Genomic DNA, 18,481 nt, shown 5'->3' on the forward strand with positions numbered 1-18,481 from the left:
TCTGGATATGCCTTTTGATATTTATGTGCTCCTCCATGTTAGTGTGATTCCATTTCTCTCTGCAGTTCAACATACACCTGAGATTTTGGAAAAAGGAATGAGTCATTGCATTCGTAGAAATGATGGTCATAACACTTCAGAGTAACACAATGAGCCATTTTCAGCTAGGAATCAGTGTTTTCCACCCCACAACCACCCAGAGGACCATGCCCTTACATGTGTGGCATTTGTGTATGCTCCTGTGGACACCCTTGGCACCCGCATGCTGCTTTGTGCGTGTTACCATTTCAAATGCTATCTTTTCTATGTGTATCTGATGGTACAACCATTCACATGCAGTTGACTGCATTTATTTGTGTCATGGATTAAGTGGTGGGTGCATCTGCAGGCCAACAGAACAAATCACGTACATCTATGAGCTGAGATGTGAAGGAAAGCTGGAGAATGCACATTGTTTCCAGTTCTTGGGAGCCCTGTTTCAATGCTGTTTTCCTTTTCACAGGAGTAAGAAAATTTCGTTCTTATGTTGAGCTGCTGCACAAATGCACTTCCTAGATATCACTTTCTAAAACAAGCAATTTCTGAATGTTCTTTCAAGGAGATTTATATGTGGGGTAGGAGTGTATGCATATTTACATTACTATACTTTCATGCAACTATTTCTGTTTTCTGAGTGCTGAACGAATCACTCCTTTTTAATTAATGTGACAAGGTTTCCTGCTGTACCCCACCGCTGCCAGGCCCTTCCTCCCCCTCCTGAGAAGAGGCAGCGGGCACAGGTCGCAGAGCAGCCGCGCAGCTTGCACAGTACTGCTGGTAGCTTCCTCGCAGCTTCGCTTTGCTTTCTAACGACAGCATACAGCACCCACGGCCCAGCGGCACCGGGAAAACAAAACAGACACGCGGAGATCCTAACTCAGAAACAGCCCCGGCCCGCCGTCCCAGCGCGAGGGGCGGGCCCGCGGCGCGGGGCGGCGCCGAGCTGATGTCAGGGCGCGGGAGGCGGCGGCGGGCGGCCGGCGGGCAACGGCGGCTGTGGCATGGCGGGCCCGCTGCGGCTCCTGGCGCTATGGGCCGCCGCGCTGCTGCTGCCGCCGCCGCCCGCCGCCCCGCGGAGGCCGCCGCCGCGCTGCTCGCCGCCGTGCAGCTGCTGGCGAGAGTCGGCGCTGTGCGTGGGGGCGGCCGGGGCGCCGCGCAGCCTGCCCGCCGGGCTCGGCTCGCTGTGAGTGCGGCGGTGCGGGTGGGTCTGCGGGGCGCGGAGCCGGCGCTGCCGCCCGCTGCGAAGCCGGGGTGCTCGCGGCTGCCACGATGCAGCGCTGGGGCTGCGGCTGCCGGCGGCCCGCGCTCGCTCAGCTCCCTTCTCTCCCTCCTCCAGGAGCCTGGTGAACGGGACCTTCTCTGAAGTCAAGGACAGGATGTTCTCCCACTTGCCCTCCCTGCAGCTGCTGTAAGTATCGCACTGAAGCATCTCGTTAGCGCTCCGCTCGTCGCTCCTCGATGTGGTGCATCTCGGTGGCAAACACGGGGGGAATTTTCTGTATTTCTACAGCATCGTGAACCAGTTCCTAAAGCGTGTATAGTTATGCGCTAAGGGACGAAAAACTGTTATCCGATGTCCTAAATGCCGCTTTGAATTAAAGCTTAAAGAAGTTGAAGGCGGTGTTTCCCCCTGGAGCCACACCAGCTGGGGTTGTGGCAGTGAGCCCAGCTTTGTGCTGTGACACTGTGGGGCAGCACGGGACGTGGCTGTCAGGGGCAGTGGATGCTCATGCCCACCCGAGGATTGCAGTGCACGTGTTGAGATTTGGCACCTGGCCTCCAGGGTGGCTGTCCCTTCCATTGCCTCCCGGCCCTCCCTGGTGACCTTGGGTACGTCCCTTGGTTGTGCCCATGCTGCAGTTGTGTGCCCGCAGCTCAAGCAGTGTGCCCCATGGGCTTTAATTTAGCTGTCCTGGGGGGCAGGAGCAGGGCAGCACGGAGATGCGGGTACCTGTACAAGCTGCGCAGCCCCAGCTTGGTACACCTCACCCTGGAAGGACTGGGTTACTCTCAAAGTAACTGAGGAAAAATACAGTGAGAAGATGCTTGGCCTGCCAGAAATGGAGGCTGAGCGCCTGCCACAGAGACGTCAATTAAAATTGGTCTTGGCAAGATGCAATCCCAAAGGGCATCTGGTAGCATGGTGGCCTGCTGCTCCTGGGCTGCCTCGACTCGTTCCAGGGTGTCTGGCTCACCATCCAGGGCAGGGGACTGCACCTTGTTAAAAACACTGGGTGACCACTGAGGGATGGAGGCCTGCAGGGCTGGGGCTGCCTCCTTGTGTGCAGCACTGCTGAGGCCACAGCTCAAGTACTGCACTCAGCTTTGGGCCCTTCACAGCAAAGAGGATGTTTTGTTGCTCACATTTGTGCAGAAGACCAATGAGGCTGGCAGAGGAAGTGGGAAACAAGTCATGAGGAATGATCTAGGGAACCAGGGCTGTTGGACCTGGTGAAGAGGAGATGAGGGGAGACTTCATTGCCCTCTACCCCTCTCTGAAAGGAGGGTGCAGCAAGGAGTGTGCCAGTCTATTTTCTCTGATGACAACTGATGAGCTGCAAGGAGATGGTCTCAGGTTGTGCCAGGGAAGGTTTAAGTAGGACATGAGGGAGAATTCTTCAGAGCAGCTGGAAAGGCGATGGTCAGCTGGGGAAAGTCAGAAGTTGCCCTTTTCATTTCTGTTGCAGTGGGAAGGGTTTGTAACCACTACTGGCATCATCCTGGGCCCTGACAAATGTTGGTCAGTGTAATTTGTAAGTATGTCCTTCAAACAGGAGAAAAGGAATGATTAAATGATGAAAAATTAAACACCGCATGGAGCACTGTTGTACATCAGGACTGTGTCTTCAGCCACAGTAGCCATGATGAAGCAGTAATGCAGTGATTGCTTTTTGATTGCAGCCTGAACCTTTCTTAGATTTTTATGGGATAATTTAAGGAGCATTTGTCTAGTATTAGCGTCATAACCCAGGATCACAGGGAAAGTTTGCATTCTGTGTTCATTAGTCTTAAAAATTAATTTTAGTATAATGCCTAAAACCATACAAAAAGAGGATTAATAAGTTACTACACTAAAGCAGTTAGTGCAGGCATGTTCACTCGTAGCTGAAAATTCAGAGGTTTTAAAAAAAAGGATTTATTTTGAGCAACGTTTGATTTTTAGACTGAGTGGAAAGTTGTGCTGTTTCTTCAGATGGGATCACCATCTGTACCTTAACTGTAGGCATTGGAGGTAGCCTACCTTTATGCTCTCACACAGCAAAGAGGGAGCTTCACTGGCCAAGCTCTCCCATTGCTTCCTTCTCCTTAACTTCACTGTCCTGGCCCAGGTGACAGCTGCTCAATGCAGCTCTAACACGTTTTGACCCTGAAGTTCCCGAAGGAGGCAATGCAGAACCAGGAGCCCTTCTCCTTGGGGCATGCAGGCGCTGAGTTATGCTCTCCAGAGACAGCAGGGCTTTCTATCTCTGGCAGTTCAGGCACTTCTCCATTTGCAGCTGACAACCGGGCGGTGTATAATGGGTGCTCTCCTCCCACACTGCAGGTTAGGCTTGGGGCAGCCCCCTGTGAGCTCCCAACAGGTGAGCCCCAATCCACCACGACTGCTCAAATGAAAGCTGGTGCTTGTACAGAAGGGCTCCCCACTTCTCAAAGCTTGGGAGTAGCACTGAGATGGCCTCTGGAAAATTTTCACCACAGCTTGAGGGTGGTGGGCACCTGGGATCCACACACAGCAGACTTACCCTGAAAGGACAGCTTGTCCTACTTAGGGGACGAAGCAATCTAGGGCTAGGCTGTATTTAGCCAAGGTGAATGGTACAGCGAACATATTTCCTGGGGAGTGGTGGACTTTAACTAGCACTGCATTATGCTTTTGTTTTTTTTTTTTTTTACTTTTTATAGATCGTTCCACAGTATTTTATGTGTGCTGCATTGGTGGGGCAATATGGGCTTGAGTCAGTAAGATGGGTTTGGTCATGGTCAATAAACTCAACTGGCATAATCCAGTGTGTCAGGCTTTAATATGCTTTCCCAATGCCTGCTCTCTGTTTTCAGCTTGCTGAACTCGAACTCCTTTACTGTTATACGAGATGATGCTTTCGCTGGTCTCTTCCATCTAGAATACCTGTAAGTTTGTTGTTTGTTTTTTTGGTATTCCCCCAACCGTTACAAGTCAAGGTGTTCTGATAAGTTACCAGGACTCCTGCTGTGGAGTCTTAGTCTTTACTGTGATTACCAGAAGCAGGGGCGTTGAAGGATTGATGTTCCATTTCTGTGCAAACGTCCTTTATGGTTGCTCACCGTTTTTCAGAGGTTGCAGTGGATTTTTAGTATATGCTGTGAGTGCAAGATGGCTCTGTGTAATTACAGTACACTGAAAAAGCGTTGCTGAGCAAGAGCTTGTCGTGGCTTCACAAAACAGTGCCATCACTTTGAAGGAGTTTGGATCTCAGGAGAAGCGGTGAAGCCTCCCGTGGCCTGCTGACAGCCCGAGGAGGAGTTGCAGGGTGTTGGTGTACTGCCCAGAACAGCCCTGATTACCGCACTGGTCCTCTTTCCCCAACTTTCCTCTTCAACTTTGTCTTTGTTCTGACATTCCATTTAATGCCCGTGGCATTTATTTTTACATTACAAATAATTACGAATATATGAATATATAAATATATATTTCATATAATATAAATCATTGTAATTATTTACATTATTATTTAAATTTATTTAACTTTCCTTTTCTGAACTTAGTTCACTTTTCTGTTGATTTTTACATTATCTTCATTTCCCGATATTTTTTGTTTTCTTTTTTTAGGTCACCCTTTTTTCTTTTAAAAAAAGTAATAGCCCTGGTACCAGGTTGTCCTCACTTCATTCTCCAAAGGACTGCCATTTCTCTGTGTTACCGGACACGAGCTGGTATGTTCTAAACTCTGAATCAATGATCTGAAAGAAAGTTCATCTTTCCACCCACCTTTCTGTGCTGAAAGGTAGCTGTGGAAAACATTTGCATTTGTCTAAAGGAAGACCAGTGCTCATAAAACTGACTCTTGCTAAAGTCCTTCAGGTAAGTAGGATTAAGTCGGGGTGTATTGAGGACTGATGGTCTAATACAGAAGAAGCAGCCAACAGTAGAATTAGCAGACCAATAAACAGAGGATAATTGTATGTGGCGTATATTGGAATCCACAATTCAGCTACATCTAGATTTTTGAGTGATAGTTATCTAATCATTCTCTTTTCCATGTGTCTACAGGAGAACAAAAAAAGTAGTTTTCAGAAAGCTGATAAGAAGGAGAAAAAAACCTGCAAATATTTTTATGTTGTTTCAGTGATGACTTCCTTAGGCTTTGAAGTGCTGATGAGTCTGAAATGGAGCCTGCCACAGCAGCATGCGCCACAGTAGCTGTTGCATTGGTATTTTTGGCCAGACCCCTGTTTGAAAGAAGGGAACTCTGATCCTCCTCATCTTATTTAAGGGACGGTTTCTGTCCCTGGCTGCTAATTGCAAACCAGGGTACAGAATTAAGACTGGTAAAGCCTTGCAGATTCAATTTATTTTAGTAACAATGACTAACTGGTCTCAGTTAATGGTTGTGGTCATCCTCCTCTGCCGAATCCCCAGGGCACTTCCTCTTCCAGCAAATCTCACCTCTGCCTTTTGGGAGCTGAATGTGAGTGACCTTTCCTTTTCTTTTCTTTTTTTCTCTCCAGTTGTGCAGATGGTAACACTATTACAATTGTAATAACTCATGTCTCTCAGTTACCAATGATCAGATCTTACAGAGAAAAAGAAGATGCTGCTGATGAACACGATCAAGACTCTTTGTGTACTGATCAGTTTCCAAGGGAAGAGCAGTTGGGGAGCACACTCAGCAGATGTCTGTGTATCCCTTAGCAAGAGCTGCTCTTGTGCTTTGTCACCCTGTACTCACAAAACTGATGGTGGTATTTCATGCACCTTTAAATCTGCCTGGCTACATTTGCAGAGTCTGGATAAGAAAAATGTCTGATGAAGATGGGAGCTTTGCTGGCATTCCCAGGGTAGCGGCCCTTTAGTGACTGGGTTTGGTCACAAAGGAATCCAGCAAATTACTGAGTCCCAGCCCAAATTTCCACCATCCTGCTGCATTGTGTTCAGTGTTTGCACTGGCTGGCAAGCTGGCAGTGTAGTGGGTACTGTGTTAGGGAGCACTTCGGCTTTGTGCTCTGTGGGTTGAATTCATGTCTCCAGCCTGCCTTGTAACTGAGTATGGTTGACCCATTGCTGACACCCTCCATGCATATGCAGTACTTAATCACCTGCATCTTTTACTTGCAGTGAGGATACCTGTCAGCTCATGAAGGATTTTGGCTCTGTCTAAACAGAGCTTTTGTCATCTCCTGCATTCCGCTGGGGGCTGCAGCCCCTTCTTGACTCCTCAAGAAATGACCTTGACCTGCAGCATTTTTCCTCTATTTTCGTAGATGGCAAACAAGGACCTGTAAAGGGAAAAGAAACACTCTTGTCTCACAAACTGTTTTTGAAGTCAGTATGCAGCTTTCTTCATCCAGATACAGCTGTACCATGCAATATCTTGATGGCCACCTGGCTACAGCCACTTTGCAGAACCGATGGTGTCCTCAAGTGCTGTAGGCACAGGATGCTCAAATTTCAGCTCTTTCTCTAAATGCTGACGTGAAGTCAAGATGAGCAGCATTCTCGTGCAATCAATACATGGCTATCAGTTCCCCCAGCACACAGTGCTGTGACTTACGTGCGTTTAGGAACCCTGCAGAGGTGATGTCCTGGCTGGAGAGCACTGGAACATGTCAGCAGGAGGACACAAGGCTTTTGGCAGCAGTGTTGCCATATAGGCAGACTTTGGACTTGGGATGCTGCCATATTGCTGTGATTCCTATCACAGCAGTGACTGCAGTGGAGAGCCCTCTGGTTCTGTGTGTGTCGAGGTGGCACTGTGGATGCAGCCCCCTGGCCGTGCACACCATCTCTTCAGGCACAAACTCTCAAGCAGTGTCCTGGCACTCTTTGCTGCCCTGTCACTTCAGAATTCAGGTTGTGTTGAGGAAGGCAGGGTTCGATCTTACAAGTCTATCTAAGAAGTCTTTCCTACCCAGGTCTCTTTCCTCATACAACACATTCCATAAGAGTTAAACAACAAAGGAATAATGGTTTTTGCTTTGCTCATTTTGTTTCTCTGCTGCTGAGTATTTGTATCACTTGCTCTCCCTTGTGCTCCCTGCTTTGCTTCTTGCAGTACACCGGAGGAAAGGTGACAAGGAAGTGTGACCAACTCCACTGAGACTTCCCCCTGTCTAAGTCTGAAGGGGCTACGCAGGAGCCTGCTGAATTTGTTGGACGTAGGCTGAAGCACTGTTGGTGCTCAGAATGTTACTTAAAACCTTCTAAAGTTTTTGTTTGTTTGTTTTTGCTTAGATTCATTGAAGGAAACAAAATTGAAACCATATCAAGAAATGCATTTCGTGGCCTTCGAGACCTGACCCATCTGTAAGTTCTTTAACACTTAGTAATTTGTACTGGAGTACAACTCTCCCTTGCAGATAGATGGTTTTCAAGCCAACCCCTCTGGCTGTTGGTAATGTGCCTTCTATAAATTAAAAAGTGGCCTTTAAAGAATGCCTGCTTAGGCAGCACTACAGCACATCCAGCTGCCTGTACACGCTCACAGGTCGCGTTGGGGTGCAGCCTTTGCCTATGGGTTCTGCCAGTGGTGCCACTGTGGTATTATATACTTGTAGTTAACATTCCTCTTTATCTTCAGCATGTTCAGTCATTGCTCTCTGATACATTTCACTCAGGCAATAAAACAGCTTTATGTGTTTTACTTTTGCGTCAGCTTCATTTTCTTCAAGGAATCACCGTTCTTAAGTAAGTATAATGAATGCATGCATATTTCTGGTAGTCATTAACAATGCTGGTAACTGGACAGTATCCCATAATTAATGTTTTGTAGGTGAGTTCAGACTCAGTAGGCGTCAACAAGATGATATAACGGATGATGTAACAATGATATTAAGCTCTGACTTTATTTTCTAGTTCTTTGGCCAATAACCATCTGAAAACTCTGCCCAGGGATGTCTTCAGTGATTTAGATTCCCTAATTGAACTGTAAGTAATGAAAATCTTTCTGTTGACCTCCTGCTACTGTCACTTTGTTGCTCTGTGGTTTAAGTTATGCTTTTGAGTGGAGCTGTGTGTGATATCTGCACATAAAATAAATGTGCACTTTATTGTTCCCTTTCTCATTTTAATATTATTTACTTGATGGACTTTTCTAAAATGACTGCTGTTACTCAAATCACTGTTGCTTCTCATGATGCAGTGTATGGCTTGTGTTATTGTACTTCTTTCTGATGTTTTGCATATTTTTTTAGCAGAACAGACTATTAATTTTATGACAGCGATTTCTCTGAATAGTTTTTCCTGTTATTGTTGCAAGTATTCCACGAGATTATTTTAGTCAAAGGCATTAATTTACAAATTTACTTTCTTATGTTTTGTGCCATTGTAACGTATTGCTGTCTTTATTGCTGGTGTTTTCATGTATAGTTAAGCTGCTAGTCAGCTTCCCCTGATTTTGGCCTGGTTCTCTCAACTAAAGATTGTAAGCCACAAGAATGGCCATAGGATTGAAGACCAAGCACAATAGCAGGGGGGAGGCTAAGCAGACTAGACTCCGCATCAGGAGTGACTCTAAGAATACCAGCCTTACATCTGTATTTCACTATAGCAGAGAGATTATGCCAGCAAGACCACCCTGCTCACAGAGGGTTTCTGGGTAGTTCAGTGAAGGAAATGGGATTTGTCTGTGTCAGCAGAAGGTGATGGGATGCAGACTTGCAGCAGACAAGTGCTCTGTGAGGATTTATTTCGCTATAGTCCTAATCCTATGGAAACTTACAACCAGGAGTGTCTTTACATGAATCATAGTGCTTTTATTACTAGCGCTGTACCTGGGCTTATTTCCTAGACTGAAGCTGTTTTTCCAGGGTCAACACTCCAGTGAAGGAGTGTAGAGATTAAGAGTACATTAAGAAGTCTTTCCTCCTCTCATTTCAAAAACAGATCAAAGTTACTCACGTGTTTCAAGTTAATTTTGTCAAGGTGCTAACAGTTCTGTAAATTTGTATTGCTGTCAACCTTTTCAATTATGTTTATTTCTGTGTGTTTTTTAGAGATTTAAGGGGAAATAAATTTGAGTGTGACTGCAAAGCCAAGTGGTTGTTTTTGTGGTTAAAGATGACAAATTCCACTGTTTCTGATGTCCTATGTATTGGTCCAGCAGAATATCAGGATAAGAAGTTAAATGATGTGACAAGTTTTGACTATGAATGCACCACAACAGGTATTTAGAATGTATATTTCTAAGCACGCTACAAGTGGTTAAATATCAGAGGTGTAGACTGCACTATTTCACCTCTGTGCACATGATGTGGTGGGAGGAAGGGAGGAAAGGGTAACATATAAAGCACTATGGAATACTAGAACAAGGATAAAGTGAGAAAATCATGTTTTGTAGCTAAAGTACAGTTTTTGCCTAGATTAAGTGATAATGGGAGAAGAGTTGGGACTAAGCGTATTCCATAAGGCTTGATTATGACTTGCTGGTGACCTAATTTTCATGACAGAATGCATGAGGTCATATAGCTATGTCACATGAACTTCCTAGAATCGGCGTTCTTCACAGAAAGCAATGAAGAGAAGCTCTAATGATTTGGATATATATGCTATCTTTATTCAGTAGACCACAATCTAATATCACCAAATGTGGCAGCAGTACTGGCAGCTGTTTTTTATGGAACTCCATTAAATTGGAGATAAATGTCCAATAATATTCCAAGTACTGTCTTGTTTAGGATCTTGTTTCTTATTTTAGGTAATGTAAAGCATGCAGACCGAAGTGAGGAGACACTTGCGTGTGGGTATGCTTATATTTCTTGACCAAATAGCACCAGTTGCTTGTATTTAAATGTAGTCACATCATACAACTGAGAATATCTGCTGCAGGTATTGTTTTCATGTTTCTTGGATGTGATGTCAGCACTTGGCCTTTTATTTTTCTATACAGTAATATCAGAGGCATTCAAGTTCTTTCATCTGTCATCAGATCAGTTATCATCATTAAGAGACAGTAGAGAAGTTGATTGCTAATAATATAAAACAAAGTTTCAGGACATGGTATGAAAACTAATCCAAGGGCAATATTTAAAGGGAAAGAGAATGAATTAAATATTCAGAAACCTGTCAGAAGAGCAGCAGGGTGATAATGTGCCACATAAAAGGATGTCAAATGCAAGCGACCAATGTAGCTTAGAACTGTGCCCAGGTTAGTGTCTGTAAATCCATGGATATGCAGAAATAAGATGTGAAAATAAGCTTCATTTCATTTCAGATTAGTTTAAGAAATTGCATAGCACTGCCAGTATGGGAAAACAAGCCTTACTTTCCTGGTCCTCAGACCTCAGTTGACCTCCCTAGACTCTGTTATCTCTTTGCATTTAGATAGCTGACGTCTAGACATGAACTGAAATGGCTACAGTCTAAATCCATCCTTAAAATTAGCCCCTTTGTCTGCTATAAATGAAATTTCACTGAGCATAGATGTAACATCACGGGGTGTAGACTTTTCTGGGTAGCTAGGGTGTTTTAATTCAAAGGCTTTCTGTGCTCTAGCCACAAGTGTATGGATATAACATACTCTTCAGATAGTAAAGGATGTTATCCAACCAAAGACAGCGTGCCTAACCTGCTTGGCTTAGGGTAGTCAGCAACCTGAAGCTCAGGTTGGTAGTGAAGGTGTGGAAGATGTGGGGCCCCAGCATCCTTATGGAGCATCTGAGAGGGATAGAAATGACCTAGAAGAGACTATCAGGTGGAGTATAAATGTAAGTCTTCAGGACTGTGTCATCTCAGACAGCACCATGTCCCGTACATTGAACCAGGAGCTACTTTGCTGTGAACTGCAGCCCTCCAGTGGGCCTGCTGGTGGCTAATGGTATTAGGCCACAGCTGCTTTTTCCTTCTCTGCCTTTGCTTCCCTCAGATCTGGGGGGAGACAAAATATGCCCACATTCATTCCCTGAGGACTGTTGTGTTCAGTGTGACTGAGTGTGAGATTTGGTAACAAAGGAGTTTGCTTGGTAAAGTATGTCTCGTCAGCTCCACTGGCTCATTGCAGCTGCTGAACTGATGCAGTGGTGACAGAAAGGGAGATGTAAAGAGGTGCTGCCAAATTAAAATAAAATCCGGAGGATGAAACTCTTGGTCACTTAAAACGAAAACGATTGTCAGTGTCAGTGACCTGCACTTTAAACTCATTTAATGGTACCAGCCTGTCTTTCCCATTTCTCACAGCTTGCATCATGAAACAGGTTAATCTGTTTCACTTTGTTTTTTTTTTTTTGGTGGTGTTTTTGTTTTTTGTTTTGTGTATTTCTCCCACAGACATATGCAGGGGCACTGTGGTTTGAATATAAGCCTCTTGAGGGAATGTGTACTTGCTTTCAGGAGACTTGGAAACAGGCTTTCCACTTCTGTTGCCTTTAATGCCTAAATCTTTGTCAAGCCTGATGTGGCAACATCTCTTTAATGTCTAGCTCTGTTCTACATTAGTCTGGTATTTACAGCTTGATTTACTGTTGTTTTTTTACTGATTATTGTCTGATTTAGTTACCCATTTTTAGACATCCAGTGACATAAAGAGCCCAATGACAGGTACAAGTAAAAATAGCAGTGTTAACACTGAATCATTTCTGAATGAGCAATGTATTTTAACACATGAACTGGTCTGATTTAATTTGCAGATTTCCTCAGAGTGCTTCAAAACTGTTGAGGTGTCCTTTTCAGTGTTAGAACTATGCTTTTTTCCCCTCAAGATTTTAAAAACATTTCAACTTTCTGTGAATGCATCTGTTCCTGTCCCATCCTTAGCTACCTCTTATGATTTATCACTTACTTCTACTTTCTACAAAATTTGTTGTTGGTTTTCTGTTTTTTTTTGTTTGTTTGTTTTTTGGGTTTTTTTCCAGTGGGAATGAAGGTAATTTACTTGTTCTCCTACCTGCACTGATGAGTCAATCCCTGCTCTGTCTGTAACAGTCCCTCAAAGAATGGTGACTGTCATTTCTGTTGCAGCTCTGGAATCTGTTCTGTTTGCATAATTGTTGTAATCTGTCTTTGTTCTCCAGAAGTGTAACTTCTCAAGAGTAAAAGCTTTCATGCATGAGGAGACAGAGTTTCATTGAAAAACAAGCATTTCATAACATGCCAGAATGAGGGACCAGAGTGAGGACTTGAGTAGCATTTCTCCAAAATCCCTGAATACTCAGGCCCTTCCAAAGTAGGAGTGAGTAGTGGAAGCATGTAGCAAGTGGATCTTGAAGCTAAGCAGTGTCTGGTTCTCTGGAGAAACTCTACCTTAGTGGAGTATTCATTTCCTTTTCTGTATATTTATGTCTACGCAGGTCTTCTGGTACCTTCTAGACCAAAGCACCTTATAAGTGCTGGATTTTCTTTGTCAACTCTGCTATATTTCTTTCTTTCTCTGATAATGATAACATTGCCAACCTATCAGGCCAAATATCAACTTGAAGGTTTCCTTGTTTTGCCCCTTGTTTTGCTCTGTGCTGACTACTGACTTAATCCTAAAATTCACATCGAGCTAAATCTACATACAGTTGGATTTTTAGCAAAGTTCTTGAAATTTGGGCTGGTCTTAACACGTTGTTCCAACTCCTCAATCTTAGTATTTAGATTAAGTTTTCCACTGGATAGTAATTTGAAGGTTGGTTGTATTTTATGCTTAAACTACTTTACAGTGCCCCATAAAACGCTACGTTAACTGAGATTTTGATTACACCATTTTGTCTGTCGTCTAGTCAAAATGGGGTTATCCCCAGGCAAACTTCAGATATTATTTCACTTTCTGCCTGGTTTAGCGTAACACAAATTGCTAGTGATTAAATTTGCATGTCTTAAGAAGTTATTGGACTTCAGCTGGAAGTTGCTGGCTCTCAGCTTGAAAGTGATTCTACCAAGGCCATTTGACTTGATGGGAAAGCAACTTCCAGCTGTGGGGAAAGAGTCTTCTTTTTGACAGCATGTGACTGTTTGAATGTGTCCTGATTTCAGGGGTACCAGCCAGCCTAGCTGGAAAATCCAAATTCTGACATTATTTACCTGTTTGATCTCCTTTACAACTCTTTCCAGAGGACAGTTTAGGGATACTTGAAGCAAGAAGACACTTTCCCCTGTTGCTGCATGCCTAACGTGAGCACTGACACTTCCATCTTAGGCCTATATAGAATTCAGAATGTATCACTCATTTGCTGTTTGTAATCAGCAACTACCTGTTTGTATTTTCAGCAAGAATGTATCCTAACTGTTGTACTGTATTTTTTTAGATTTTGTTGTTCACCAGATTTTGCCCTACCAGTCAGTGTCAGTGGATACATTCAACTCTAAAAACGATGTGTTCGTAGCCATTGCACAGCCCAGCATGGAGAACTGCATGGTGCTCGAGTGGGATCATATTGAAATGAATTTTAGGAGTTATGACAACATCACAGGTAATTAACAGTGGGATTCTAAGTGTTGATGGCAATTCTCAACGAGTGTGGGATTCGTAGATGTGACCAGTTGGTTTTCATCCTACATCAGTGTTGAAATTAGCCAATTAAAGTATGCAATATTTGGATGTGAATGAGTAGTGCATCTTGTTCTTACTTGTATGTTTAACCTTGTTGTAGCACACCAACTGGGCTTTTTCAGTCTGAACTTGTAAATTGTTCTGACAGCACAGATACTTCCTGTGAATGTAATGTGGTGGTCCAGCTCAGATACTCACTGCCTGAATCATTCTGTAACTTAAAGGACAGGTGAAGGGAGCCCTTGTTGATACCAAAGTGCATGCAAAAAAAAAAAAGATAAAAATACTCTATTGCATGTAGAAAGAAATAGGTCTGAAGGGTGCATCTAGGCAGACTGGTCTTATTTCACAGCTGAAGAGAACATAGATATATCAAAACCGTGTCTGTTACTTTAACAACTGTACTGTAAAGCTTCCATGTCTACTTTCTATTTTCAAAAATGCTGAATTTGCATCCTGGCCAGATTACTTACCAAATAAAAAGCCAGTGTGGATGCCAGTGCACTTTCCAATGCTAACAACCATTCTGTTCCTAATGACACTGGCAGTGCTGTACAGAGCTCAGTCACAGAATCGCAGAATGGCTGATATGGGAAGGGACAGCTAGTTCATCTGGTGCAACTCTCTGCTCAAGCAGGGCCATCTAAAGCCTGCTGCCCAGGAGAACTGTCTGCAGCAGGAGCACAGTCTTCAGAGCTTGGTTATACACTGTCCTTTCCCACCTATTTCAGCCTGTTTGTTCCAAAGACTTAAGGGATAAATTTATCCATGGAGCATCCTTCTTCCCTTTTCTTTGCTATGTATAATGGATCATGTTTTTACTTTTGAGTTTTGGAAGCAGAGTATACTGTGTTCTCATTTATTGTTCTGGGGTGTCTGCAAAGGCAGCAAGCACCGGCTTGCTCAGGTCACCTGTGTGTGTCACTTAGGAAAGTTAACAAGGTTCCATTTCTGTGCCAGGAAATTTTGGAAATGAAAAAAAGTGTCATTTTTAGGTTGCACTGTGTTTTGGTAGATGAGGGGAAAATAAGTGCCAGTGAATATAATTAAGAAGTAGATGCCTCACAGGTAGCTATCAGCTCCAGAAGAGCTCTGAAAATGAAGTTGAGAGTGTAAGTTGTTTCCAAATTCAGTTTCCTGTGAATGATACAGTTAGGAGTCACTTCTCCTCAGGACTTTTTCCTTAACTTCATACTCAGAAGGCATGTCAAGACTGGTTTCACAAATGACTGTCCTGCGTTCCTGGGAGGCCCCAGACTAAGCTCTGGACTCTGAAGTGAACTGGAGAGTTCAGGCATTCAGAGAACCTTTTGTGGAGCCTAAAGAGCATTTCCAGAGCTCTGGAGCAGGCTGTCCACTCTGTGGGCAGTTTTGCTACTAGCTAGACGGTAGTCTGAATTTAGCCCATTTCAACGAGGGCTCATGGACCTAAACCAGTTGTTGAGATTGCCTTTGTATTCAACGTGAAGAGAAATAGATGTTCCAAGCCTCTCCCAAAGTAGGCATCTGCAGGCTAGGTAAAATCTTTACTATTCTCTGACTAAGGTAGACCAGAAAGAGCCTGGATGATTAGCTCCAGTATTCCTGTCTACACTGCAGATATATTATGGTATTCAAGGTGAATCCTACTCCTCCAGTGTCATGGTTTTATGATTTTTGGTGCTGGTATTCCACATCCAGAATCTAAGATTTTAGGAATAATTAAATACTTAGAAATCTAACCTTGCTGTTTGTTCTTTTTCATCTTGCTGTTAGGGGCTACGTGCACAGTATTTCTGCTTACAGTAGCAAAAAGCTGGCTGTTAATATCTTGGACCAAGAAAAACAGAGTATATTTCATTTTTTCTAGTTAAACTGGAAATATAGATACCCCATGAATAAAAGAATATCCAGTTCTTGCTGAATCAAGAGATAACTCACGTTATTTTGAGTAATAAAAACTGGATCAAATAATTGTTTTGGATAATAGCATGTATTTGGACAGAGAAGGAGGTATTCACACCTTGAGGGGTGTGATTTGAAGTCATCTGTCCAGATACTGGGGAGAAGAGAGCAAGAAAAGAAGCTCTTACAGTGCATACCAAAAGACAAATTATGAGATGGAGATTTAAAAGGCAGAGGGTGATTTGATGATGTCTCTGTGGCTTAAAGGGTGCTTTGTACTGTGCTAACGATTGTGCTTTTCTTTTCTTTGGACATTAGGTCAGTCCATAGTGGGATGTAAAGCCATTCTTGTTGGTGACCAAGTCTTTGTGGTGGTGGCGCAGCTTTTTGGTGGCTCACACATTTACAAGTATGATGAAAGCTGGACAAAGTTTGTCAAATTCCAGGATATTGAAGTATCTCGCATTTCCAAGCCAAATGATATAGAGCTTTTTGAGATAGACAGAGAAATGTTTTTTGTCATAGCAGATAGCTCCAAAGCAGGTTTGTCAACAGTGTACAAATGGAATAACAAAGGTTTTTACTCCTACCAGTCCCTTCATGAGTGGTTCAGGGACACTGATGCTGAGTTTCTTGATATAGATGGGAAATCACATTTGATCCTCTCTAGCCGCTCGCAGGTTCCTATTATACTCCAGTGGAACAAAGCTTCAAAGAAGTTTGTCCCACATGGTGAAATCCCCAACATGGAAGATGTCCTGGCTGTGAAGAGTTTCAGGATGGAGAACAACCTGTACATCACGCTCACGAGATTCATTGGGGACTCCAGAGTTATGAAGTGGAATAACAAGCAGTTTGTGGAGATACAGGCTCTTCCATCCCGAGGAGCCATGACACTGCAGCCTTTCTCCTTTAAGAATAATTACTACCTAGCCCTGGGAAGTGACTATACCTTCTCCCAGATATACCAGTGGGACGCTGAAAAAAAGCTCTTTAGGCTATTTAAGGAAATCTATGTGCAGGCGCCGCGCTCTTTCACAGCTGTGTCAACGGATCGAAGAGATTTTTTCTTTGCCTCTAGCTTTAAAGGAAACACACAAATATTTGAACACATAATCATTGACTTGAGTTTATGAAAAGCTGCTAGAATGAAATTCCTGTAGAATGGCATTTATATACAAGCAAAACAGAGACCTTTCCAAGAACAGGGTGCGCCTATGGAGTATGATGACATTTTCTGAACTTTTAAAACTTGCATATTAAGCAGGGAGTGCATTTACTTGACTGCTGCATGACATGTCTGTTTTATCTTTTTCAAAGGTACTTTGCAACCTGCAGCCATTCAGAGGAGAGTGCAGTGCATTAGGATTAATTTTGGTATCTCAGAGAATGATCTAAATTCTACCCAGGAAAACACTATAAATGGAGATGGAGCTTCTCGTAGAAAAAGTGACAAGGAAGACGTACTCTTTCTGTGCTAAAGCACAGAAATGCTTTTGAGTCTTAAACTAATGTCTCACTAAAGGTTTTAAGATTAGAGGCGCTTCTTTATGGTGGCTGATGAATGGTAAAAGCAAGCAGTAACATTCCAGAATACACTTTATTCTGATTTCTTGAGCTCTACTCGCAAAACCTTCATCTATTTGTGTCTATAACAAGACCAGGATGTTGTTTTAACTCACTGTAGATGAAAGAGGAGGTCAAAATCCATTACTATCTTTTCTTAATCACTATTTCAGCAACAAATTATGCGTAGCAAATAGCTCAGGCCAGCGTACCTGGGTGGCCAGGAAAGAAAGATATGTCACTTCTAGACTGTGTGATTTTAACAAGTTAATTAGACAGAAGGTAACACAGGTCTGCTTGGTGCCATGAATGAGAAGACTGGAGATGGAGTCCACTTTGTGTACTACTAATAGGCATTCCAGAATGACTAATTCACTCTCTTCTTGATGATACCAGTAGATTCTGGGGTGTATCAGCATGGAAGTCAGTTGACATTCCTCCACGAGGCACAGCTTAAATTGAGTCTGTAACATACATTCGTGTTCTGTAGCTCATCTCTACACAGTGAGATGATTTATTTACTGAGCTCTTCCTCCAGCACAGCTCACAAGCAATAAGTTCAGGTTTCGTTCATCACAAGCTGTACCTGGGGAGTCCTCCTGGCTGAGGACCAGATATGACTTCAGTAACACCAAATCTTTTGAAACCAAGGCAGCTGGAACTGTTCCAAGTTTGAGTGTTTTCTGCCTCCAAGATGAAGAGTTTTCTCTTGGTGACTCCAGGCTTTTGCCAGGTTGCCGTGCTGCAGAAGGTCTTTTGGGTTAAACAGTAGGATGCGAACAGACCGTATTGCTTTGGTATTTTGGGTGGCTAAAGGGTAAGGCATTCATTCCTTTTAAATAAGGCAGTCCTAATGTGCACTGAGTTTCCGTTGGGATAGCAGCTGGCATCTGTTTTCCTGGGAAGGCTCTCTAACATACTAACCAACACAGCTGGACACAGAGGCTTTCTTTTTTCCATAGAGTGTCCTTATGTTTTCATGCCATGTAGCCTATCAGGTTATTTTCTTATGAGTCTTGCTGCTGCGTTTCTGCCTTGGAGACTTGCTGTAAGGGAAGCAGAGCAAATGAAGGTGTCCTTTGTTCTTCCACATTTGCTTCACCTTTTTGCTTTGGACATGTGAAACATGGCTTATTACCAAAAACAGAGAGATTCTCACAGGTTTTCCCACATCCAGGTGTGAACAGTGCTGCAGATGAGGGTTGTGCTGAAGGGCTCCCACAGGAAGTCACAACCTAACAGTGACCTGGGATATCACAGCCTTCTCCAAGTTTTGCCTTGCTGCTACGAAATAAAGTGTTATTATTGGCCTGTCAGAGATATAATTCATT

General features: G+C 43.5%; 1 protein-coding gene across 2 annotated transcripts; it reads left to right on the top strand.

Moving 5' to 3' along the window:
* Positions 1–1,032: 1,032 nt before the first annotated feature.
* Positions 1,033–18,240, top strand: LGI2 (leucine rich repeat LGI family member 2). Of its 2 annotated transcripts, none has more exons than XM_065735715.1 (8): positions 1,033–1,222; positions 1,376–1,447; positions 4,096–4,167; positions 7,469–7,540; positions 8,090–8,161; positions 9,229–9,398; positions 13,456–13,620; positions 15,903–18,240. In XM_065735715.1, exons 1-8 carry the CDS (start codon positions 1,041–1,043, stop codon positions 16,718–16,720), a joined length of 1,623 nt encoding a protein of 540 aa, XP_065591787.1. In that variant the 5' UTR covers positions 1,033–1,040; the 3' UTR covers positions 16,721–18,240. The 2 variants fall into 2 exon arrangements, with proteins under 2 accessions (XP_065591787.1, XP_065591788.1); XM_065735716.1 differs by having other exon boundaries at positions 1,189–1,240.
* Positions 18,241–18,481: the final 241 nt, after the last annotated feature.

Source organism: Cyrtonyx montezumae, unplaced genomic scaffold (assembly GCF_038088225.1).
Source record: "Cyrtonyx montezumae isolate F1298 unplaced genomic scaffold, pur_monq_1.0 scaffold_2, whole genome shotgun sequence".
NCBI classification, from domain to species: domain Eukaryota; kingdom Metazoa; phylum Chordata; class Aves; order Galliformes; family Odontophoridae; genus Cyrtonyx; species Cyrtonyx montezumae.

What these genes read in the sequence shown, in the direction of transcription:
- LGI2 (XM_065735715.1), top strand. Translation starts at nt 1,041, where the DNA reads ATGGCGGGCCCGCTGCGGCTCCTGGCGCTATGGGCCGCCGCGCTGCTG. An exon ending in TTAGATTCCCTAATTGAACT is followed by an intron (nt 8,162 to 9,228) that starts GTAAGTAATGAA and finishes TGTGTTTTTTAG; the next exon opens with AGATTTAAGGGGAAATAAAT. An exon ending in GAGTTATGACAACATCACAG is followed by an intron (nt 13,621 to 15,902) that starts GTAATTAACAGT and finishes TTTGGACATTAG; the next exon opens with GTCAGTCCATAGTGGGATGT.